This window comes from Mytilus edulis, chromosome 12 (genome assembly GCF_963676685.1).
Source record: "Mytilus edulis chromosome 12, xbMytEdul2.2, whole genome shotgun sequence".
In the NCBI taxonomy this organism is placed as follows: domain Eukaryota; kingdom Metazoa; phylum Mollusca; class Bivalvia; order Mytilida; family Mytilidae; genus Mytilus; species Mytilus edulis.
In genome coordinates, this window is record NC_092355.1 from 46,443,381 (window position 1) to 46,470,981 (window position 27,601).

Here is a 27,601-nt window from a genome sequence, read left to right on the forward strand (position 1 = left end):
TTTTCTTATTTATTTCACTGTAATATATAAAAATAACAATAGGTGAATGATCTTTGTTTGATAAGAAAACTAGTTATCTTGTTTTCAGTTTGCAGCAAGTTCAACTCAAGTCTTCAATATGATGAAGTAGTAAAAAGAAATCTCTCATGTGTCATATTCCAGGAACTTGTCACATCTCTGCAGTAGGTCTATCATTGTATTCTGTTTGGCTTCATTGGTCATTAGACGTCTGTTTATGGCTTCTAGTTTATGTTCAAGTTTGGTATTTTGCTCGATTATAACATGTAACAACTTAATAATCTTGTCTTCATCAGGAAAACTAGAACCTGCATACATTGTTGTAGTTGGTTGTGTTGGTGTAAGTGATGTTGGTGGTACTGAGGTAGAAACTGATGGTCTGGTTGTTGATTCAGATGGTGCAGTTCTAGAGGTAGAAACTGATGGTCTGGTTGTTGATTCAGATGGTGCAGTTCTAGAGGTAGAAACTGATGGTCTGGTTGTTGATTCAGATGGTGCAGTTCTAGAGGTAGAAACTGATGGTCTGGTTGTTGATTCAGATGGTGCAGTTCTAGAGGTAGAAACTGATGGTCTGGTTGTTGATTCAGATGGTGCAGTTCTAGAGGTAGAAACTGATGGTCTGGTTGTTGATTCAGATGGTGCAGTTTTGGAGAGTGGTACTATTCTGGAGGTTTTGGATTGCCTCTGAAATAAAGTAAAATTGTTTTTTAAGTCTATAAATGAGGGGAAAAGAAGTTATGAGATTGATATCTTAATAGCATCTCTTATTATAATGATCTTATGCACCTCAATATGAAAAATCTTTGCTCAACCGCATTTAAATGTTTGAATCCTTTTTGAAGTTCATACAAATCATGTGATTTAATCATTTATGCCAATAAAAGGAAGATCTGGTATGACTGCTATGACACAACTAACCTACATAAATCTAATACTGTAGAATTTAGCAGGCTAGCTATAGGTCAACATACAGCCTTCAACAATGAAAAAATCACATTGCGCAAATCCAGTTACAAAAAGGCTTTGATATGACAAGTTGAAAACTAGGGAAATCGAAGGTCCTGATTTATGTTCAAAACAATATGATTTACAGAAACAATCAACAACTTCTGAATTGAGAAGGAAGAATTATCAAACTAAGTGTATATAATCACAACTTTTGCCAAGTCCTAGTTTTTTTAATCAACTTTGTGTATCTAGTGTCTGATTATCCTGTCTGCCAACCAAAATAGTTGCCATGGCCCAAATTAGAGGATAGGGGTAAAGTGCAACTTTATCGTTTATTTTGAGAATTAGTATTAATAGAAATAATTTGATGTGTAAAATATATTCAGAATGTTGAGCTCTATCTATAAACATTAAGTCATAACAGTCAAAAGGAGTTATTTTCCTTATAATTATGATGAATTTACATATTTTTGTCTATTATCTTGAAAACTTTAAAAGATAGCTAGACACTTTATAGAAGCACTTTCGATCTGTCTGACAAGACCCATATTTAGTCAACTAATAATTGACCTTTTATGATCGTTTTTAACATTTTTCTGAAAACTATAATTGATAAATAGAAACGTTTAAAATGAATATTTATCAGCAGGATGAATGCTACAAATATACCAACATGACCTAACATATCAGTTAACTCTATAGTGCTATTTCTGTTTCATGATTTTAACTAAAAGTTACTATTGATGAAGATGCAGGTGAGTGAGTTGTTTTCATTATTATTCTGTGGAGTTTTCTAACATTACCATGACTTGTAGAAACCAGGTGATGGATGAACATTAGGTTATCAAAAGAATTGTCAGAGATATATATAATGAATATAAAGATAAATGTGTGTGAGATATGGGTTAATGGGACGCATAACAACACTCAATGTCAGATTTGTAATGTTATGGTAAAACTCACCATTGGTGTATTTGTTGTCCTTTTCCTCTTGGCAGGACGTCTGGTGGTAGGTAGGCTAAAGGAATATGGCTGCCCTGTATGTTGAGTTGAAGGTAGAGTTGGTGGTTTTGTTGATGCTTCACGTGATGACTCTGATGTCTCTCTACTGGTTTTCATTTGAATCATCTCGGTCTCTGTCCCAGATCCAATAACAACAGCAGTGGCAACTTGTCTCCTGGTTCCATACTGTACCTGATAGGAGGCCATGTTTTGAATCTAAAAAATGAAAACATATAATGCATCATTTTATACATATCTGCTACAAATATTACACCAGTATAAATCTAATGTTTTTAACACCCCCTTTTTTTAAACTTTTGTCCATCTGTACGTCAGTCTGTCTATTCGTCTGGACGGCGTAACATGTCGCGCTGTAACTTGAGAATGACTTATCCAAATTTCATGAAACTTATTATAGTTGTTTCTTATGACGGTCAAATGATCTGTATACTTTTTGGTGAAAATAAGATTAAAACTTTTTGAGTTACAGCACTTTGTAACTAAAACAGGGGTATGTTTTTTTTCACATGTCGCACTGTATATCAAAAACTATATTGATTATTGCTTAAAACTTTACACACTTCTTAGTTATATTAATTTTAAGATCAGTATACTTTTTGGTGATGATTCAAAATTTCATTTTTGAGTTATTGAGTATTTTAAAAAAAAGAGGCAGGGTCTTTCAATGTTTGTGTTATTTATTGCAACTGAATAACTTTTCCTGATTATAAACAAAACACGGTCCATCAAAATCCGAAGTGCTAATTTTTAACCTTTTCCAGCTGGACCAAATCACTACTTTCCTGTAAAATTCTGAACCCAAATTTTTGTACAGTGTAATTTCACCCCCCCCCCCCCCCCCCCCCCCTACTTACAATTTGAGGCATTAAACATGGAGAAATAAATTTGGAAGGGGTATAAAAATTAATGGCAATTAACCCACTGTTAACACTAAGGACTATATTCGTAAAAAAGAACGTGAAATGTTATCGAAGATTACACTTTTTAACATTCATTGATTTTATAAATTATTCAAAATCATTTTCCATGCAATATTAATGATTTTTTTTAAACCTCCTTGAAACAATTGCAATTTCTTGAAAAAAGTCCCAGAACATTTGATAATTTCCTAGTGAGAATATCAAAACAAAGATAAAGAAATCAACACAAGCAAGGATTTAAAGCTTACTATATACTCAGTTATATTGTATACTTATTGTGTATTTGTCACAAACTTATTGTTCAAAGTTTATAAAGCAATACACATTTGAATCGAATTGAATGCAAGTTCAAAAATTAAATAAGGCAAATCACATATTTTACTGATTTTTATATGGATTATTTTCCTACATGAATTTTATTTCCGCTTTGATGGGATGAAAAAAACTTGTATTTTTATGTATTACTTACCACATCCAAAACGCCTACATAGATATAGGAAGATGTGGTGTGAGTGCCAATGAGACAACTCTCCATCCAAATAACAATTTAAAAATTAAACCATCATAGGTTAAAGTACGGCCTTCAACACGGAGCCTTGGCTCACACCGAACAACAAGCTATAAAGGGCCCCAAAATTACTAGTGTAAAACCATTCAAACGGGAAAACCAACGGTCTAATCTCTATAAACAAAACGAGAAACACGTATATATTACATAAACAAACGACAAATACTGTACATCAGATTCCTGACTTAGGACAGGTGCAAACATTTGCAGCGGGATTAAACGTTTTAATGGATTCAAACCTTCTCCCTTTTTCTGAAACAATAGCATAACATCACAACATAGAAAAAACATACAATAAAATATCAATTGGCAGACTTAACTCAATCAAAAAACGTATGATTACACAATGAACGAATAAATTTGATCTGCGATATCTGAATACAAATGCACAGTAAATTAAATATTAGAGACAAACATTCATGACCAAAAAGCTAACAAACAAATTCAAACACACTGAGAAATATTTAACCAATCAATGTTCACTTTAGAAACCGTTTTTTATAATCTTGAAGTTTATACAAATGTTGTAAGAATAAGTGAAAAATTGAAGATATTACAAAAAATCAAAGCTGGTGTACAGACAAGATCCATATAAATAAAAAAATAACAAAAAAGCATTATAAACAGTATCAACAGGTCGAATTAACAAGAAAATACGATTTGAGAGTACTCGCAGTTACTGACAGCTAGTTAAAAGCCAAAACCAATTAATAGTAAAAAATCAGAGACTAAAATGAGGTCCCTCATGGGGGGTCCTAGTAATCACATAATCACCATTTTTTTGCCAATATAATCACATAATCATTAAGTATTTGCTTATTTTTAGTAATCAAATAATCATAAACTAAAAATACAGTCCTAGGTAATCAAATAATCATGAAATATTTGGCTTAATAATCAAATAATCATTAAAAAAAAACGGCCAAGTAATCACATAATCAAAAACCCCATGAGGGCCCTCTAAAATCGACAGGGATTTAGTATTTTAACGTCATTAATAGTCAAAGAAGACATGACTTGTGCAATGCCAAAAATAAATGTATCGACAGGTAGTAGTATAGTGAAGAGCGACTTCTATAGAAATAAAAGTTAACGTGTCTGTGTCTCTATACATCTCGCCTCAAAAGATAATGAAATTTAGTTATGTTTTAATTTGCTAATGACAAAATCAATATTAGTGCCAATGTGAACTATATTCAGAGATCTAATTACAATATTGGTACGATAACCCTTACTTATAAGTTTGTTTAAAGGTTCGATGAGTTTACAAGGATCACATAGTGATTTCCTCGCTTTAAGTACAATATTACCATAAAATTTAGAATGTGAAATACCATTTTTAATAAGCTTTCTACAGGTATAACCAAATTTACTTATCAAATCTTTGTATCTATGAAAGAATTTAGTAAAAGTTTTAAGTAATTTATGGTATCGAAATCCCTGACACAACAATTTACCAGTGATGCATTGATTACGTTCGTTAAAATCTATGACATCAGAACACACACGGGCAAACCGAACGAGTTGCGATATATAAACACCGTATGATGGAGACAACGGCACATCGCCGTCTAAAAAAGGAAAATTAACAATAGGAAATGAAAAATCGTCTCTTTTGTCGTAAATTTTAGTGTGAAGTTTCCCGTTTGAAATTGAAATGTCTAAATCTAGAAAAGGACAACTGCAGCTGTTTATGTTAGATTTAGTTAAAGTAATTTTTTCGTTTGGGTAAATTTCTGAAGTATATTTAGAGAACTGGATTATTCAACGAAAAAATATCATCCAGATAACGGTAGATAACGGTAGGTATTTTTGAATGTATCAACCAAATGTAACAATGATGGGTCTTTACTGAGTTTGGTCATAAACTGAGATTCATAGCAATATAGAAATAAATCTGCTATTAAAGGGGCACAGTTGGTGCCCATAGGAATACCTACTACCTGACGATACACTTTATCGCCGAAACGTACATAAATGTTATCAAGCAGAAAGTTTAAAGCTTCAATCATATCCTCACATTTCCAGTAAGTGTATCTAGCATACTTTCCTTTTTCGTTACAGAAAAAGGCCTTAAACGAGTTACAGCAAATAAAATTACAATGAGATTTTTCGAAAGACCATTTTATCAAATACGAAAACATTTTCTTCATAAGATTGTGTGGAAGTGTAGTGTACAGAGTAGAAAAATCATAACTGTCAACAGAATTGTAACTGAGGACCATTGAAAGCATGTATTTTATCTAAAACCTCTAAAGAATTTTTAACACTCCAAAAATAATTAATACCATTATTTTCATAAGCTTTATTACAAAAGTTAATAACCAGATCTTTGATAGTAGTAAGGGAGGTGGTTAGAAGCACTGATAGATTAGTAGTAGAACACTTACTCGAAGCGGAGATGAAACGGAATTTAAATGGTTTTTTGTGTAATTTCGGTAACCAGTACATGGTAGGGACTTTCAAATGTTCGGAAGATGCTTTAAGCTGGGCAGTGGCAGTGGTATGCTTGTTAACGATTTGACTCTCTGTGGTGCGCACTGACCTGAATGTAGAGGAATTGATAATTTCGTTTTGAAGAACTTTCGTGTAGTATATGCGTCACACCACCACTACATTATTTGCTGCCTTGTCTGCCGGTACGAACACAAACCGCTCTGCGAGTACCTTGAGTTTTTTTTTTTTTTTATTCTAGAAATGGGTATATCATGGTTCCTATTATTAATTTCAGAATTGTTTTCTAAATGAGATATTCGAATATCAACAGTATTCATAATTTTATTCAAATATAACTGTCTAAAGATTTTTTATCGGATTTTTCACGTTTGCACCAATTTTTACAATAGGCAGACAGAGCGTCTTTAATGACCTGACGACACTGTTTCCAATCTATTGTAGGTGGAGGACGGTATTTCGGTCCTTTCTTGAGAAATGTTATGACTTCACGGTCATCGACTATGTTGAGGTCTCCTGTGATAACATGACCATAGGGAACATATTTAAAACTAGATGTTTCGCAATCTCAAGTGGAAGGAACATTATTTTCTATATTGACGTCTGTTGTAATTGACGTATAATTGAAAATCAAATTTCTGCTCGTTTTTTTATAAGAATACGAAATAATGGGTTGTTCTATATTATCAAAATATGGAGGTATTAAGCTATAGACAGAAGAGTCATTGAATATGCTAGACAAATTAATAAAATCAATACCTCTATTTATATATTTTAATTTGAGAAAATGTCGTTTATGATTTTCAGGTTTATCAATAATAGGAAAAAGCCTGTGATGACAAAAGGCTGTAATAATACGGGTGTATTCATAAAATGGGCTAAAAAAAGAAATTTTATCACACTCCAGAAAAATAGCATATAATTTACTTATAGGTACAGACCTTCTAAAATTCAAACTGACCACACGCACGATACACGCACGGTGAATGCACGATACACGCACGGTACACGCACGATACACGATACACGCACGATGAGCGATGAGCGTTACACGGAGGATTAACGCAAAATGAATGATGAATGATGAACGCACGATACACGCACGATGCACGATGAATGATAAATACACGATACACGCACGATACACGCACGCACGATACACGCACGTTGAATGATTCATTGACGACTGAACAACGAACGCTTTTTACACGATTCTCAAAGCTATTTTATTTAGAATCATGCGTATTTAAAATTGATATGCATTTGCATTAAAGGCAATACTTGTAGCTGTTTTGCCGATACCAGCATAATAGATAATATGCTATTTTGCCAGCTCAGATTCAAATAACGTAATTAAAGTCGGCTATTTCATAGGCACCGGAAATATTTGTGAACTTGGACAGAAGCTCATAACAATCAAAATATAGTGTCTTGATTTTGTTCAGCCTCACCCTGAGAGTTCAAGTTTACGGCAAACGAAGGCGAGACATTGTGTTCCGCGAAACCCTTACTAATTTTATTTCAGACAGTTAAAAATCTAAATTGCAATGTCCGACGCATTATATCTACAGAGAGTGACTGGTTCTAGAAATTATTTCAACTAACATGTTGATATAATTGATTGCAATAAATGAATGATCTATGTATTTTTATTTTCATGTTATATATTTTTTCACTTTGACGGATACATTTTATAAACGATTATATATGTATATATCTAAAAAAAAACATTGTAAGCTGTTTTCGTATTCACTACAAGCATAGCAGAAATTATTTGATTCTTTTATGTTAACATTCACTGCAAATTTTTGTAGTTCTGTACATATATACTTATCAACAGGACATATTAGGTTATAATTTCACCAATAAATGAGTAGTTGCACAATCTTTAGAACGTGTTGGTTTTTCCTTGATATAGCCGAAAATCAGTGATCCGACTGACACGAGCGAACTGACATAACACCTGATTAAACAATCATAATTTCTTTTTTTAAGTTACAAAGTTCCTTATATTATCCATTGTTATCAGAATCGTATGTGTTAATTGAGAGCAAAAGATATTATTTTGTCAGAAAAATTTTATTCGTACAAATTAATTAGAACTACCTAAGAAAATGACATTTACTAAATAATTAGAAAATTTAAACATTTGTAATACCAAATACTTCATTATATACTTCTGAAACGACTTTTCGTCCTGAATATGCATGAAATGTTTGCCACTGGACGTTTAAACAACCACTGAATAATCAATTTATCAAATTTTGCTCTCACTAAAAATGACTTAAACAATATAAGACACAATTGGTGTCTATTGTTTGTTTGTACAGTAAACATACTGAATGTGTTTATATTCCTTATACAATTTCAAGTATGTAAGAAAATTCATACATATTTTCAAACATCCTGACACTTCAAATTTCTAGGAGGTGAGATTCACGGGGTTTTACCTAAAACTCTTTGGGAAAATGCAATTTTTAATTCCAATTTGAAACCAAACGGTAATAGATATCCCAAGGGTTTTTTTTAAATGCATGTCTAATTTGATAAGGAGATTTGAAAAATCTATCTCAATGGTAGTTGAAATTATTCAGTGCAATCATTTTGTGTCCGTCGTTGTCTTTCATACATATCAATGAATTGGTGTATCCACTGTTTGCTGTTCGTAATCTGTTGTTTATGGCAGTCAGGCCTCGCTATCGGTGTCCAAAATTTAAGCTCCCACTTAGGTAAATTAATGATCATTTATAGGGGAGGGGCTATTTTTCTCGATGCAAACATTATTTTGCTTCCTGAAAAAAACCCAGCTTAACAATTTTCTATATTTTTTCATTAAATCATAAACCGATGCATATTAAATGATTTTTTAAAAATTTAAAAAACATATTTTTATGGTAAATATATCTAAATGTCTGGGTAATGTTCCTCTCTAAATGATTATTTTGTTCATTTTTTAAGGTAATAGTGTTATCAGTTATGTAATTTGACACGTGTCTTATATTTCAGTGATTTTCGGAAAAATTAACGAAAACCGGCACAGGCGTTCAATTATTATCAGTGATCTTTTATTGATTAAATTTAAATGTATGCATTAAATATCAATCTCTATCTAGATAAGAAATTTGTTTACATTGCACATCACTCTTTTAGTCCTTAGTAGCATAATATTATAACATATTAATTAGTGCACTTAGGAGTCCTTAGCCGTGTTTAGACGTACCATTTTCTGCTCTTTGGTTGGATTGTTGTCTCTTTGACACATTCTTCATTTCAATCCTCCATTTTATTCAATTAGTTGTGATTCTCTTTATCTCTCTGTTTTATGTTTTTGCAGACAAAAACAATTCGCAGAATTAATCTAAAATAGTAGACATTAAACTCTTTCTTCGAAAAACTTTTAGCATTTTAACATTTTTTCGAGATTTAACCATTAGCTTAAGAGCATAATGTCCCTTCTTTTTAGAAATTTGACTTGATACCGTATGGAGATTTTTGTTCCAACTATTATGAAAAAATTAACGACTTTTTTTAACTAGATAAATATTCAACAAAAATACCGTTTTTTCTTAAATCAATTTCTTTTAACAAAAATCAATTATTAACAAAGAATTGTTACACAAATGTAGTAAGAACCCAATTTTGTAACGAAGATATTCCTTATCTCTTTATCGAAATCTCCATATCTTTATATTTTGAAACATAAAATGTTAAGGGTGTCTGCTCAAAGGACAGAAATGTCCAAGAAACCGAATTAAGTAAATGTCGAATAATTCAAACCCAGTTGTCTTTTAAATTTAGCACATGAAGATATAATTTTAAGCACATATACACATGTACAAATTGATTTTGTAAAAAAAATCTCTGTCGGTGGTCTAAAACTGTATCGCATGCCCATAAATGTCCTAAAGCTTTAAATGTTAGATCATGAGGGTCTGAATGGGGATTCAGTATTTCTGTGTTCTATATTTTTAGGCAATTTGTTTTATAATTCGTTTTACCTTTTGCCGATCAATCTTTATTCCATATATTCTAGTACCTCATCATTTTCTTTTCTATTTGTCTAGTTATTTTTTGTATTCTTTATTTTTTTGTCTATAGTTTCCTTCTATAAACCCCCATTCACACCCTCATGTATAATTGAAGACGATAAACATTTTAGTATACATACCACCCGTTGTCACTTTCACCTGACATACAAATCACATATTGTTATTACGGCCCGTTATTTCCGGGTCCGTAGAAATACCGCAAAGGACCTCCTTAGTGCACTAAGAACAAAAATGTGCACTAAGGACCTGATGGAATGATACAACGGCCACAAAGGACATGGCATATAGAAAAATACTTTGAAAAACTTCATAATTTCAAATTTCATAATCATAACTTTTGTAATTAGAAAGTTATTTAATGTTTTATCGACACGCGCCTCAATCAGTTGATTGTCACCTGTGTAATCGATAGAAATTCATGTTCATTCAACCTTGACCCGTTTATAATCCACTTATAAACTGATTAAACATGTATACGGTATTTGGTGTTCTGTGTTTGTTGTTACTGTCGTGTTTATTTTGTATTTCTGTCTGTTTTATTTTTCACTTCTATGTAATAGCGTATTTTCTACTTTTATTATTTAATTTTTGATTTTAATTTTTTTTTTGCTTGTTTTTAAAGTTGATTTTTTGTTGATATCTAGTAAATTTATATATATGGATATTTAAAAAAAGTTAAAACATGTATATTTTTGTTAACAAACACATAAGAAAACAAATAATTCAAAATATAACAGTTTATTACATTTTTAAAATATAACAGTTTATGACATTTTTAAAATATAACAGTTTATGACATTTTTAAAATATAACAGTTTATGACATTTTTAAAATATAACAGTTTATAACATAGTTTTTAAATTAATTTATATTGATATACATATTTACATATATAGATACACCAAGTACAATCATTTGGCAAACCGCGGCATTGTTCTTGCAGCTGCACTTTTTGGTCTATGTCGTTGACCTGGCTTACGAGCTAGACGCTTCACATTGGGAATGACGAGTTTCCCATTTGATGAGAAAATCATTTTGTCTGTTAAGGTCTTGTGCGCTAGTACCTTTTTGTACAGTTTATCTTTTTCTTCGGGAGTTTTTGTGCCCCATATATAAGGAGAAGTGTAGAATTTTTGAAACAATTCGGATAGTTCGTAGTTTCCTTGACCATATATCGATCGCCTTATGTCAATAAAATGAAGTTTTGTTATGTCGAATATCTTGGTCAGTAATTCTGGCAGAATCTGCGGCTTCCAGTCTGTTGCAATTTTAAATCTGTGGTTCATGCTTTCACAATTGTTGTTTGTCCACAATCGGTCTGGATTTGAAGAGTTTTTTAGCGGTCTATTTACGTGGTGAAAGAGTCTGTTTTTCAGTCTCTTTGTGTAATAATCTGTGATGATGGGGTATTTATTGCACAGGTTTTCGGATTTCAAATTAAAATCAATAGTGTCATTTGATGTCACGATACCATCATCACCAAACAAGTCCGACATAATATGTGATCGTTCTTCTTTTGTTAAGGGCAATTTATTTTTCATATGGTCGGTAACATTGTCTTTCATGTGTTTTGTACACAAGAGTCTTTCTGAAGTGTTGTCAATATATTTTACATCGGCGTCGAGACGTGCTTTCACATGTGACAGAAATGAGTGGTAAGTATAATATGAGGCGTCCCAGTGAAAAAATACCGGACCAACAAATATAGGATGATCACGTGATGATTTTTTTACAACCTTCTTGTTTTTGTACACAAAGTTTGTTACATATGTAGGACCTAGGTTAAATGTTCTATCAATGCCAAGTATGGAATCGGGATCGTTTTCGCAATGCAGTTTCATGTCTTCCATTTGCATTTGACTGTAGCATATTATAGACGGCGGCATGTTATTTCCACGTGTATAAACAACTTCTGCTACAAATTCATGCTTATTGACCATTGCCAAGGCTTCCCAAACCTGGTCCGGTACGTTACTTGAACCTAGATTAGACTGTTTCTTATCGTGGTATCGTTTCGATCGGATTTGCTGAAGATCTCTTGGTGCGTTTTCTGAGTCTTTGAAAACCATATCTTTATAAATGTCAATGTTTGTTTTTTTGGCCTTGATATCTTCTTTGATCTGATCTAACACCGTAGGATCTGTGCGTGTATAGTCATGTGTTACATGTTTTGCGTTACCATGAGGTCCACTGGTTTGAGGAAATTTGCCAGTATATTCGACTAGTGCTATATGTACACGGTCTTGATGTTGTGTTGGTAAACGATTAAAAGTGCTGACACGTTTTTTGTACATTTTGTCTCGTTTTAATGGTGTATAGTATCTTGTAAGAGTTACAATGGAATCTGGACTAGGCTGTGGGTTAAACGGAATAAATGTCTTTTTACCCTTTACTTGTTTTTCGAAACAATACTGACCATCTTTTACACATGTAAAGCGTAAAGTTGAGTCTGACTGAACAACAAAGTCTGTTTTAACAGTACGACCACAATGGGAATCCCATGCACCACAGTCATCAGGAAACTGGCTTGACTTAGAGTTAGTTTTGCGAGTTATGTTCCTGTTATTGTCGAGAAGAAAATAAACATTTTCTTTTGGACCATTTGGTATAGTGTCATTACAAGAAGATTCGTTGTTTATAACAGCTTTGTAGATTTCGTTGGCAGTCAAATTACCATTTGGAAGGCAATTGGTGTTGACCAAATTTGGGATTTCGGTACTTGAACTTGTTGATGTATTGATACATGTTGATGAGGACGGTGAAGAGGACTGTTCAAGAATTGACGAAGTTGATGGCTTTGTACAAGTTGGTTGTGAATTCTCTTTTGTATCAGAAACATTCGATTGACAGTATGAAATGTTAAGCACTTGTGTTGCTGAAAGAGGTGGAAATTCGTTGAACGAGTCAATGACTGGTGATGGTGAGCTTGCAGTTATAACTGATGGTCCTGTTATAAGCGGGACAAAGTGGTTCGGGGTCCAAGTATGCTTTGGATTATGGTACGAAGTACGTGTCCACATTACAATTATTGGATTGTTTTCTTCTTTGCAGTTACGTGGAATAGCAGTTAAGTTTAGAATTTTGTAGGAAAAGTCTTTAACACCGTTAAGCGGTAGGTAAACTGACTTAATTGGCTGACCAATAACCTCTGAAAGGGCGAATATAGTCCAAATAGAAGACCATCCACACTGTTGTGCACACTCTATTACTGATGAAATGTAGTTTGGTGAAACCCATAATAGATCTTTTGCAATTGGTAATGATTTGAATCTGTTTTTCTTCAAAATCATTTCTATGCACGTACGAACACGCAGTTCTGTTGCCATGTCTTGCGAGCCACAAAGGGATAACGATACAGAATTGAATAAGCAACTACCGTTGTCGGAAACGGTGTATGGAACACCCAAGTTCTTGACATTATGAGTTTGCAAGTAGTTTTCGGATATAAGATCAACAGATTTTGGCAAATTGTAATGATGCTTAGGTACTACGAGCGGTGGAAGATTGGTTTTCTCTTGTGCCACCACATCTTGTAGATGAAGAAAACCGTACTGGCTAGCCTGAATAGAAAGAAAAAAATATTTATTTATTTATTTATTTATTTATTTATTTATTTATTTATTTATTTATTTATTTATTTATTTATTTATTTATTTATTTATTTATTTATTTATTTATTTATTTATTTATTAAGGAATGAATGAACGACAAGAAGTTGTTTCATTACATGAGAAGATGTGGTATGGTTGCCATTCCAAGAGAAAGTTAGCCTTTTATAGCTGACTATGCGGTATGGGCTTTGCTCATTGTGGAAGGACGTACGGTGACCTAATATATGAAAGAATAGTTTCTTTCAACACATAGTACCAAGTATTGTTTTGTTAAGATAAGATGAATAAAAGCTTTTTGTGATTATCAAAATACGTTTTATAATTACATTTTTAATGTAGATATATTTTTCATTATTGTACGTTAGCGTACATCTGTCAACGCTTTTACACCCCAATACATGAATTTCATTTGCAATCATACATCTCCTTATTCTAAGAAAGTAAACAAAATGTAACTAATGAATTACAAACCTTGGGCCGTGTCAATGAACATGTCCTAAGATAGGTCTTAGGACATTATTTAGGATGGTCTGAGACATGTCTTAGGATGTAAAACAAAGCTGTCTTAGGACAGTCCTAACTACGATGGTCCTAGGACCATCCTAACACATTTATTTAATTGAAAATATATGTAGAGATTTGTATGACATACCGGTAGATTGAATTGTATTTTAGAACCTCAATGTAAAGAGAGGGAGGATGACTCTTATATAGAAAACAATTAACGCAAAATAAAAGTTAAAGTTTTTACGGAATACTAATAAATACGTTATTAAATATGATAAAAGATATAAATGAATTTAGTATGAAAACAAAAGTGAATGGTCACAAAACTTTGTGATATTCGTGCTGCAATTTTAGTACATAAACTAGTTTTGTCCTTAGGTCCACTCGATTTTATTACATGTATCGAATGAGGATAAGGTAAAAAAGAAGTAAACTTTTCCCCATATTCTAATTATTTAAAATATGTTGCTTATGATGATAGTATTGTTTAGGCTTCAAAAAGGGCAGCACGAAATAATTTAATATAATACAATTCAATCTTTAACAAACATTAAACAATGTTTTTTTTTATTAATTTTATCTAATGATAGTTTAATATTGCATTAGTATTTTAAGTATTGAGTTTATGCCATATTTGTTGTTTTTATTACGTTTTAGGACGATGTAACCTTTAGGACTATCTTAAGACACCTAATTGTATATCCTAACTTTAGGACCAAATTTAGGACATATCTTATTTTAGGAGACTTTCGTTAACCCGACTTAGGACTAAGACGTGTCCTAAGACCATCCTAAGACATGTCTTAGTCCTAAGACAGCTTCGTTGACACGGCCCCTGATGAATTGGGCCGTCAGTTTTCTCAATTAAATTATTTCTTAAAGTATATATGACCTATTCATTTTTTACATGTACTTTATTTAATTTTTAGCGGATACGATTCTATTATAGTACTTTGTATTTGATGCTGAAAATATTTAAAAGCATATAAATATAAGCGAAGTAAAACAACCGTTATGTATATGAACATTATATGTATTTTATATATTATTTCAAATACAAGCAGACATACCATTTGTGACACAAATTTAATTTATTTCTAAATCTTAAAATCATATATCACCACAGTTGTCCAGTTCTCTAGTGTCTCTTATTATAATGACAGAACGGGCTGTGGAGTTATATGATTATCGGCGATATGAATTTCATATATATAAATTTTGAAATATTCTTATTATATTGTCAACTCTTGTCAACTCCATATTTCCATAAATTTACAATGAAAAACAAAATGTATCGAAAACATGACAGTTTTTTTCTTACTTTTTTTAAGGCAATTTTGATGGAATTGACAAGTACTTTTATCAATAAATAAATAAGCTGAAGGCGAGTTCAAGATAATTGTCTTGAAACAACAAAATCTTTCCAAGAAGGGTCCCTTATACTCAATTCTTGTAATACTCCTGTATGAGCGTTAAGATCCGTGCAATGGGAAAGCCGTCAGCACCTGACCGTCGGGTGTTAACCCCGTCATGCCATGCCTACTTGCAAAGATACAAGCAAACCCGTCCTTCATTTAGTACTTGTATAATTGTACCCTGAAGAGTCGGTTTGATAGTACCCTTCCCGTGGATCTAGCATAACTCCGCTCAAGGCAGGGTATGGCGAATTGAGTTTATAAATATATAAAGCGTGTGTATGTTCTTGAAAAGATTTTGTTCGCCACCAGCTTATCAAAGTGCACAATCCGTGCAAAGTTTTTACTTATAGTATTGTTAATAATGGTGTCACAATCGTCTGATTAAAAATGAATTGCTCCCGTAAATTTTGTTTTATTAAAATACATTTTGGAAGTTAACGTTTTTTTGTATTCTTGAAATATACATTTTACACGTGCAATAGCTATTCAACTAATATTAATATAAAAAAGGAGATGTGGTATGATTGCCATATATTTTTTTACAGTATTTTTTAAATGCATTAGTGTTATATTTATAACATTAAATTTTCTAATCATACAAAATATTTTACCTTTGGTATTTAAATGCATTAGTATTATATTTATAGCATTAAATTTTATAATCATACAAAATACGCATATAGAGGAGAATAACAATTAATTCATAATCTTGCTGTACTATACAACGAATTTTATATATTGAACCAAAAGTTAACTTGAAAATGAACTTCAACAACATTGTGAATATATTGGTTTCTCAAATGTCTATTACATTGTAAAAGAAAATGGTCTTCATCTTCAAATGATCAAATAAAGATGAATTGTAAAAAAAGGCATTGACATCAGTAATAAAAGTATTTTTCATAGTACACAGTTATGATTATTCTCTTTTTGAAAAATAAAAAAAAAACGGTATGTTATTTCATAAAATAGTATTTACCTCTTGAAGTCTTTCTATTACACGTTTGTAATCGGGTTTTGAAGAACCCCACGGACGCCACATTTTTTATTCTCAGATATCTTTCAAGGTATAATACTAGATGTAAACTCTTGTGTTGTAAATAAGAAATGAAATCTCAGAAGCATTTTTTTTTCTCAATTTGTATCTCAAAATTGGCTTCTTTAAAAAAAACAAAAGAGGTTTATTTAACAATTTCCTTTAAAACAAAATAAAACAAAGGCAAAGTAAACACAAAATTCAATTTTTAATTTTTCTTTCATCATTTGAAATTATACCACGCCAGAGACACCGTTAGGTTTATTCAAAAACTACCATTAACTAATCAATTAGTAACGATCAAAAGATAATTGTTTATTCGATAAGGTTGATTGGACATGATGATTGGGAACTTGCAATAAGCCGTTGGTCACGTGTCGAATGGCACGCGCTGATTAAAGATCATTGAAAAGTCATTTAACTTCAAAACTACAAAAGCTATTAATACCAAACTTTAAAATTATGAGTTATATACTTATATCTTCTTATATCCATGTTCTTTGTGGTCCTAGCGTATTGTTTTAGTGTCCTTAGTGCAAAAACTTTCTCCTTAGTGCACTAAGAAGTCCTTTGCGGTATTTCTACGCACCGGTTATTTCCACCTGGACACAGGCCTTATATAATATGAAGCCATGGTATATATAATACCATATAATATATAATATATTACGTAATAATAACGGATATAGTAAATTCAGTAGAATTTAACATGTATCATCGCACTGACTTCTTGAATGTATTTTGAACTGACAATTGTATATAGTATTTTTAGTTATTTTAAAACTAAGAATGAAAATCGGGAATGTGTCAAAGAGACAACAACCCGAAAAGAACAATTGACAGCCGAAGGCCACCAGTTATATTTGCTAATGTTTTAGTTTCGAATAAGGCAAAAGCCATTGTATTTTCAGAAAATCTCTAAACGGATAATGAGAGTTTAATGACCTTGACTTGTTAACAGCCCTAGCACTGTCTCTAAACATTGTCGAATTTAAGAGCCTGTATCAATTAAGGGATATGCTACCTAGCTTTTGGTGTTTACAAAAATATACATTTCAGAACCAAATTGTGGCTTCTTTATTTTTATACCAAAATTGAGTTTAAGGCAGTATTTTGTCGAAGAGAACTATTACCGAAAGTGCAACATGCGAGAAGAAATTTCATTTCCCTTATTGTTTTTAGTGGTGTGACTAATCTTTCGAGATTACGTCACGGAAATATATCTTAAATGAAAAGGTGCAACTGGGTGCATCCCTCAAAATTTTTGTTTAAAAAATCTAAATATATAAAATAACGGATATTCGTCAATCAGACAGCAATCCAAGAATAAGAGGTTTAAGCATACATGTACCCCGCGCTGGTATCAACTTACTGACTTGTGAGTAAAATTCAATATACATGTAGGACTGTGAAACGGAAATACACGAAAGATTTGTTTTTATACGTACGATTGAGTATCATTCCTTAAATACATACGGGTCCACAAACTATTCTTATGATTATATAATGGTAAATGAGGATCTCATTAGAGGAACAAATTAAGTAACGATACATGTAAAACAAATATACAGTGACTGCTCATAATAATTGCACATATGTAGATTTTAATTAAGATATCCCGCGTTTTACAAAACATCGCACTCCATTGCGCCAAAGTCTGCTGGTCTGCTCCGAAGTGTGCTGAGTTATTATTTCATTATTCAACCCAATGTAACGCAAAACGAATAATACCGTTTTGAGCTATAAAACAAAGGCAACCCTTTATACTAGTCAAAAATTGCTTGGTCTTGATAGATGCATACGAAACTTCAATTTGTTTGTATTTTATTATATCCGATAAAAAAGAACAAAAATTGGATAAAAACTACCGATTTTTCTATGAAACAAAATTTATCCTTATTGGAGTCTTTGTCATATGGATTCATACAGGACATTTTCAACATTATCAAGACACGCGCCTGTTTTTCTTTGATATGCCGAAAATCAATGAACCGTCTTACACGTGTCAAATTACATAACGGATTACACGGGAATCCTCCTATCTGATGTCTTAACGTTTAATCGACAAGATCGGTAAAGTTGGATACTTATAAATGAATAATTCTTGGGGAAAAAATCAGAACGAAGAAGCATTTTCTCAAGTGTATTTTGAAATCATTTCAAGTAAATGATTTTGTCAACAGAGTAATAGATCTAATGTCGGTTTTTAAAAGACCGCATACAAATTTTGCGTTCGTATATTGGTATCACTTTGTCGTCGTCCGTCGTCAGCTTGACTTCTTTGTGGAGCGTTTTCACAAATTGTGGTATACTTTGTAATGTTGTTTCCAGTTAATCGCCATTTTGAATAATTGTTTTATAGATTTGCAAATGATACCTGTCCACACATGAACATGTTGAAGCTGGTTACGAGGTTTCAATACATATTCGTACAATCGTTCTGAAAGTTTTTGAAAATACATGTTCTTCAACAGTGAGTAATAAACACACCACAGTAATTATTTCATAAATTATCTCATACAATATGTTAAACAGACAATTTGTTAAAAAAAAATCGTAAAGATTCCGCGGAACCCAGTGTCTCGCCTATTCTTTCTGTTAATCGCATGCTCAACAACAACGAGGAAATAAATCAATAAAATATTCCTGTTGATACTATCTTTTGATTGAAAAAAGCTTCTGTCCAAGTTTGGTAAAAACCAGGACAGTTTATGAATCTAATAAATGTTTTAAAACTTCCTGATACTATCTTATAATTATTAACAAGCTTCGGTCCAAGTTTTATAGAAATCCAGGATAGTTTAAGAAACGGTCATTAAAATTTCAAAGACGCCGACGGAATGTAGGATCGCTTAGTCTCGCGTTTTCGACTAAAGTCGAAGATCTGACTAAAAACATACAAATCAGATTTCTTTTGACATACGGGCGCACTACGCTTTTTTATACGCCCGTCAACATTTTGACGGGACGTTTAATGGTATACAAATGTCCGGCGTCCGTCCGTCCGTCCGCATGTCGCACTGTAACTTGAGAACCGCTTATCCATTTCATGAAACTTAACATAGTTGTTTCTTATGATGGTTTTCGGAATTTACTCATATTTTTAGTGAAACCATTTGTATTTACACGCATCTTTGTCGGAATTAAAATAAAAACAAAACACTTATAAATATAATATATATTCCTTTTGTCTCCGTATATCTTACATAAACATTTTAACAAGCTGACCACACTCTTATTTATAAGTTGGCGCACATCAAAGTCGTGCTCCTATGGCAAACAATTTTGTTGCAAAAGAAATAAAACAACAGCAAAATTATTTGTCCTTTTCATCATTTTAAATAAGAACAACACATTTAATTATAAATATTTGAAGCATAAATCTTTTCGGTACAATTGTTTTAAATCACTTAAAATAAAATTGATCGTCATTGTTTAATCAGTTGCTATATGTTATTTGGCACGTGTCAAACGGTTCATTGATTTTCGGCATATCAAAGAAAAACCGGCACGTGTCTAAATAATGTTGAATATTTCGTTTATTTATGATTATTTTTCTGTAAAATTTGAATTTATGCATTAAATATCAATCTCTAACATGATATATAAAAATAATACATATAACAACACTCCTTCTAGTCCTTAGCGGCATTGTATAGTCAAAGTCTTAGTGCACTAAGGATTCCTTAGCAGTGTTTAGACGTACCGATAAAAAAACAACATCCGTCATTCTTTAATAATCATAGAAGGTTAACAACTAGTCTGTTTCCCGGCCGTTATTGAAATTCTTGACAATACCTTAATATATGTATATTCCGAATGCATACTGAATGTTTTACGGAGGGGACCAACCTAGTCAGTAACAAAGTACTATGGTAAATTATTTTTCGGATAATAATCTTTTAAACATACATTAAAAACGGTGTCATTGATAGGCAACCATGAACACAATAAAAAATTAATCCGTGAAAGTGTTCCATGTTTATTCCATTCAAGTAAAGACTTGTTATGATAAAACCATACATTTAACTTATTTATAAAAAAAAAAAAAAAGCAAGGTTATATCTTAAACTTGTAAATCCAATTTCAAGTTTTAAAAGTTCCTCAATTTAAAATAATACATGATGTATTTGCGTGATCTTATATTTGTTTAATTAAAATAATGCCTTCAAATACATATAATGTTTATTTTTATTCATTTTTCCACAAAACATTTTAGCTTAGTTTAAATGAAATTCAGAAAAGAGAATTCAAACACTGTTGAAGAGAATATACACATTCGTGTTAATTCGCCTCAGTTTAATTTGTTAATTCATATTTGACATTTAACATTTTAATCCGCAATCCACATTTACCCGACAATCTTGTATATTGTATTTTCTAAATGAAATAACATAACGTGCATGTGACCATCAGAAACTGAGACAAAAATGATATTTATAATGGTATTTATCAAAACTTTAAAAATATTTGAAATATCTTAGTAGCATAAGAATTTGCCAAACAAACGAAGAATTATAATCTACCTAGGATTTACAACAAAGGATTTGTATAGTTTCTTTTCAATAAAATATTGTTGGTGTTTTTGGCGACTATAGCAGCAACATTGCCGTTATTAAATAAAAATATAAAATTTTCGCTATCTGATAATTATAGCCGCGGGTTAAAATGTTCATTAAAATGTATAATATTTGTCTTAAAACTACATATAATGGGCATTTAAGAATGACATGAAGTTCATCTTCAATAGTAGAGCTACAACACATGTCATCTCGTGGACTACTTTTGTTTCATACTTTCCAGTTTCTATTTTTAAGTGGAGCTACCCCACATTTAAATTTTGCAAAAACACATTTGTTTTTAATTGACAGAATATTTTAACAAATAACAGTTGGCCAACAGTATATTTTTAAGTCCATTTTCGGTCAGTTGAATAGATATTCCAATTTTAGCTCTTCTGTCGTAGAAATGTCAATATCATGTTATTGTTTGTACGTACAACATGTATCGTTATATAAAAATGTCAGTCCCAGCCAAGATTTACCGAATAACCACAAAATATTTACAGATGATAAAATATTTACACAAAAAGTCATGAATCTGTATGAACGTTATAATGTACGATGAAGTTAATTAAGTGTCTACAAGAAAGTAAGTATGACTGTACATTTTATTTAAATTATTTATATACCTATACTTTAACCGTGAGAAAAATATATGCTTTGGTGAGCTCTATAACCGACTATCATATAAAAACCGCAAATGTATGAACGTTACACAATTAGAGATGAACGTTTCAAAAATGCACGTTATCTGATCTACACAATTATACACGATTGACGAACGCACGATACACGGTTATAAGAATGAATGATTGATGAACGCACGATACACGGTTAAAAATGAATGATTGATGAGCGCACGATACACGCACGATACACGATTAAGAATACACGATGCACGCACGTTACACGGAAAATACACGGAACGATGAATGATGAACACACGATTGGTACACGCACGATACACGCACGATGCACGCACGCAACACGCACGATACACGATGAACGCACGGAATAATGGTCAGTTTGAATTTTAGAAGGTCTGTATCTGACCAAGTTTGCATAATACTTGATGTCTGCCATTATTCTTTATTATAGATAACAGATCAGCAAGTGTATAATTTATACGATGTTTATACGTTGATTGCGGTTCTTGCGTTTACCATGAGACCTATTATGTCCATTTTATAGGATTCAAAAAGATAAAGCCTGACATTTTTAAGTTTTAAAGAGAGTAAAAGACATTTGTTTCAATCCTACGTTTTAGTTTTCAACAAAGGGTTTTGATATTTGTATCAGAGAAAAAAAAATGTGTTTATCAAGGATTACATATAATATTTCAGTATCATTAAGAAACTTGATTATTTACTTGTAACTCATGCTATTCCCTACATTAATAAAAATAATAAACATAAGTAAAGTTTGAAATTCTTAGAATCAGTCGATCATTTTGAAAGATTGAATTGAAAAAAAGTGTTGTTAGAAAATGTAAGTGGGTTTTATAACACGCGAACCGTCACAGCTATAGTTAACAACTATTCGGCCAAGAATAAATTCAGCAAACCTGGTCATTTTTAAAAACAGACGCCTTGCATTACAATTAGTTTACATTATGTGTAAAGTATATGTACAAACCTACAGAAATCTCTGGTTCTTACTTGGTAAGTTTTGCTTCCTGTATATTCCACAAAGATAATGTGTTGGTGTTTTGGTCAGAATGCTGAGCTCACGAGTTTTGTGAAATACTGATACAAGTTGGATGTTTTTGAACCTTTATAAACCTGTTTTGTCAGTAAGATTTGACAGGTTCATCCGAATATAATAAAACAATACATAAAGCAAGGATTGATAATTAGTGAAATGTTTGTATATTTGAAGGTACATGTCATGGTGGTCATAGTTTATTGTACGGCAGTGTCAAGTATAACAATTTATGGCTTTAATTGGCCAGATGACCGAGACAGTTTTCTGAGATGAAATGAAATGAAAAAGTAATTAAAGCGAAATACTTTGTACAGCACTTTAATTTTTTTTATTTGTTTGTTTCGTATGCAATGCATTGATTTTTTTTTGGTTTGAGAGATAACAAATTTAATTTCGCATGAACTGACCAAATGACTGTATACCCAACCTTCAAAATAAAATAAGTTGATGCCGGAAAATTTAATATCTGATTCGATTAATCCGTAAACAGTGAAACACACAATAGAATAAGAGCTTAAGACAAACAAACACATTTCATTCGTAGTTCTTACAACAGATTTAGAACTATCTTTCACATAAAACGGATAATCTATTTTTCATTTGATTTCGCAATTGTAGTTTTATTTTATTTTTTCTTCTGTAAGTGCAAACCTGAGGCTATTATACTAATATATTATGTCCCATGGCAAGCGTGTTTTTTAGGGATACTTTTATTGCATAAATTAAATAATCGAATTCACAATATTTCTTTTGAAAGATTTGTGTCACGAAAGTCTCAGATTGGCCGTCTCATACGGTTGTAATGACTAAAGGTCTGAAACGTATATACATTTAATAATGTCAGACTAAAAGTCACAGTACAAAACGTCGCAGGCAAAAAGTCACTGGACATAAAAAAAGTCACAATTAAGTTTTGAGATTATTTTTCCTTTTGTATATATCCTAAAGTTGCATAATTAAAAACTATAAACGGAAAGAAAATCACAGGACAAAAAGCCATAAAGCACACTTTAAAGTTCTTATAACCAGAGGATTTATGCAGAATTTAAGTTTACAACTGTATTTTTTAAATTTCCTTCTTAATATTTTAATTTGTTAGACAGTCAATATATATTGGTTTTAATTACATATATGGCACAAGTTTTCACAAATTTCGATTAATTGTCCTGTGAATTTTTCTTTGCATCAGAGACATATATAACTGATTAATATGTGTTTGCCTTCATGAACATATAATGACATTTTCCTTTCATGCGTGATGTTGGCCATATCTTTATCAATGGCTGCATTTCTTTCTACCACAAACGATGCAAACGGCTAATCGCGCACATGTTTTAAACGAGGTATTTGTTTCTACGTTGGTCAAACGTCTGTTTACCAACAACATGTGCATGCATTATTGAAAGTTCAAACAGGGTCAGTAAACAATTTGAAAATTGTAAGGTTTCGCGGAACCAGTATCTCGCCTTCTTTTGCTGTTAGTCGCAGGCTCAACAAAAATGGGAAACAAATATTAAAATTTTCCTCCTGAAACTATCTTTTGACAAGTATTGTAAGAAGCGTCTGTCCAAATCTCGTTAAAATCCAGGATGGTTTATGAAATCTTATAAATGTTTTAGAAAAAAATGCAGAGTGTATGTAATATTAACTGGGGAAAAACGAAGTCCATTTATAAGAAATATGTGAAAAAGGATTTTTTTTTTACAAACATAACTTATGGGTATTATCTTATGATCATAAACAAGCTTCTGTTCAAGTTTAGTAGAAATCCAGGATAAGTTAAGAAAGTTGAAATCATCCCTTCGTAAATTTTACGGACGCCATCACGAGTTGGTTGACCGTTATGGAATAACCGTTTCACAAATGATATCGGATATGTTCCTTACGTCGTAACTACAATCCCCTTCCCTTTCATGACTATGACCTACCGAATTAGACTATTTACCGGATTTGTAATCACTTAAGCAACACGACGGGTGCCACATGTGGAGCAGGATCTGCTTACCCTTCCGGAGCACCTGAGATCACCCCTAGTTTTTGGTGGGGTTCGTGTTGTTTATTCTTTAGTTTTCTATGTTGTGTCTGTTTGTCTTTTTTATTTTTAGCCATGGCGTTGTCAGTTTGTTTTAGATTTATGAGTTTGACTGTCCCTTTGGTATCTTTCGTCCCTCTTTTATCAAAATGTGAAGAACTTTAACCACATAGTGAATATGTGTGGACGCTACTGACGACAGAATGGTTTGCTGCATATGTCTCGCTTTTGCGGCAATAGTCGCAGTTTCGACAAAAAGAAACAGAATGACAACATTGAAAGTAAAACAAAAGGGATGGACCAATTAGTTGACTTATACAATCCACAAACAGATGATTCTTATACAAGTAAAAACGATGATAAAATTTTCTTTCAGGTTTATAAGCTTAAGTTTGGAGGTCTTGAAAAAACTCATATAAAAGAGAAACACAGAAATATGAAATGTGACTCTTAACACCATCAAAGTGTATAAATTTGTTTGTGAAGAATGTCAGCTTCATCGCAATAGTCTGACAAAAGAAGTCTTAAATAAACCTTTTTTGTAAAAGGAATTTAACTTGTGTCATTGGGCAAGTATGCCTGATGGAGATTTAGATTTAAAGAAACTATGAGATTTAAAGAACTATCAAGATTATTCAACCAAATTTGGCATTATCGAATGTCTATCAGCAAAAAGAGGTATCGAAGTTGCCTTCAAATTTCTCACAATTTAATGCATTTCTCTAAAGTGGATTGATAGCATTGTCTTGTATGCTGAAAAATACAACCATTTTCCAGTTTTAGTTCACAAACACTAGATAGTATACACTTTTGATGTGCCTTAAGTTAGCCCTAAAATACATACCCTTTTACTTTCTTATTTGGTATCTTGAATTATATCTTTAATTTTATAACAAAAATATCAAGTTAGTAAATAGCTGTAAAAATGACCAAAAAAAATCAGTGAATACCTAATTCGAATAATTCAAGCCCTTACCGTCTCCGATTCTATCCACATTTCGAGGGCTTGAATTCTTCGTGATCATTGGACGCGTCAATGAAGTGATCGATAGGGAGCGTAATATAACGACTGGATTATTCGGGTTAGTGAATACCAGTAATCACTGAAACAACTAGTAAATACACTAATACATGTATACTAAATTGGCTAGTAATTACAGGTATTTACCGAAATGTTTAGTAATTACGTGTAATTCCTAATTTCACCTATTTACTATATGTACTTTCATTGATCTACAATACCTGTATCTTGGTAGTCTGACTGTTTATGACGTCTTTACATTCATTCCGTTGCATGAAGTTGGATGTGTACCGAAGGATTAGAACTAGATTTGAAGTAGATGTCAGTATATGCTCTCTCAGACCGTACTAAGTGTCTTATTGTTGTTGGGATGTACAAGTACCCGGCCATGTCCACTCTATGTTTTTCACTAGATGTATTTATGATATATACTAAGTATAGATGAGTTAAGGCAATTTCAACTGATTTTTATTATTCGCTCTTATGTTGTAAGTGTTAAATCACTGTCCGAGGTCAGAGAGCGACATTCTGTATTCAGTTGTTGTCGTTTGTTGCTTTGTTGCATATTTGGTTTTACGGTTTCATTTTTTAACATTTATTAGTCGTTGGGGAAAATGTTACAATGCTTTATAGAATGGAATATTGTTATTCTAGATCTCCATTCCACGACGGATTTACATACGGATTCGAAGTTTCTTGACGCTCAGTATAATATATAAGTATACCCAATAAAGAATGTGTCACATATACTTTGATTCGTGCTTTAGTCTATTAATATTTTGAACATTTCCTTTTTTTATATATCCTGCTTTAAATCGTGGCTTACCCTTGTCGAGGGCTGGAATAAGCTTATCAGAAAGAAAATAAGTCTACAAGTATTGCATCAGTTATAATGAATTGTTTTAGATTAAAAGTTGTTCACACATTTCGGATATACTAAGATTGATAACGGTATTAATCGTTAAAATTAAATACAAAAATGGTCAATTATTGTAGATTTTAATTCTTCATCAAACACTGCTCTTTTTTTTTCAAATTATTGTTTGTAGTGGACATTACTTCGACTTATAAACAACGAATGATTTCATTTTATATTAAAAATATAATCATCCTGCCTTTTTTTTTTACTCAAAACTCCTGTCCTGCCTATTTTTTTCAAATTTCATCCTAGCCCCCCCATAAAAATCAAATGGTAGCTCCCTTATGTAAAATGTAAAGGTTCTTTCATGTACTTGTTATTTTGCGTCTGAATTGTACTTCACATATTAAACTGTTTTTGTTGCAGACCTGCAAGGCATTTTTGCCGGGAATGATGGAGAGGAATCACGGCCACATTGTTACTATTGCTAGTTCTGCTGGATACCTTGGGGTAAATGGGCTTTCCGATTATTGTGCTAGTAAATTTGCGGCTGTTGGATTCGATGAATCCATGCGATTCGAACTTGAAATGATGGGAAAGGAAGTGAAAACTACAGTTATCTGCCCATTTTATATAAATACAGGGATGTTTGATGGTGCTAAAACCAGGTAAATCTTATAAACATTCATATTTTGGAATTTGGATTTATTTATCAGAAAATTTTGTAAAAACAATGAAATCCCAATGAAAAATAAAATTGTGTAAGAATTATAATGGAATCCTATATATATATGAAGAGATCAATTGTTAAGAATTAGTGCAACAATCCTATGTAATTCAAAATTGATTGCATTCTTGGTTTAAAGGGGCA

General features: G+C 32.0%; 1 protein-coding gene across 1 annotated transcript; it reads right to left on the minus strand.

The window, feature by feature from the left end:
- Nucleotides 1-3: 3 nt before the first annotated feature.
- Nucleotides 4-26,336, minus strand: LOC139498602 (mucin-7-like). Its single transcript, XM_071287064.1, has 3 exons — nt 26,093-26,336; nt 1,930-2,184; nt 4-702 (listed from the first exon to the last, which is right to left on the minus strand). Exons 1-3 carry the CDS (start codon nt 26,144-26,146, stop codon nt 145-147), a joined length of 867 nt encoding a protein of 288 aa, XP_071143165.1. The 5' UTR covers nt 26,147-26,336; the 3' UTR covers nt 4-144.
- Between the last annotated feature and the right edge of the window lie 1,265 nt (nt 26,337-27,601).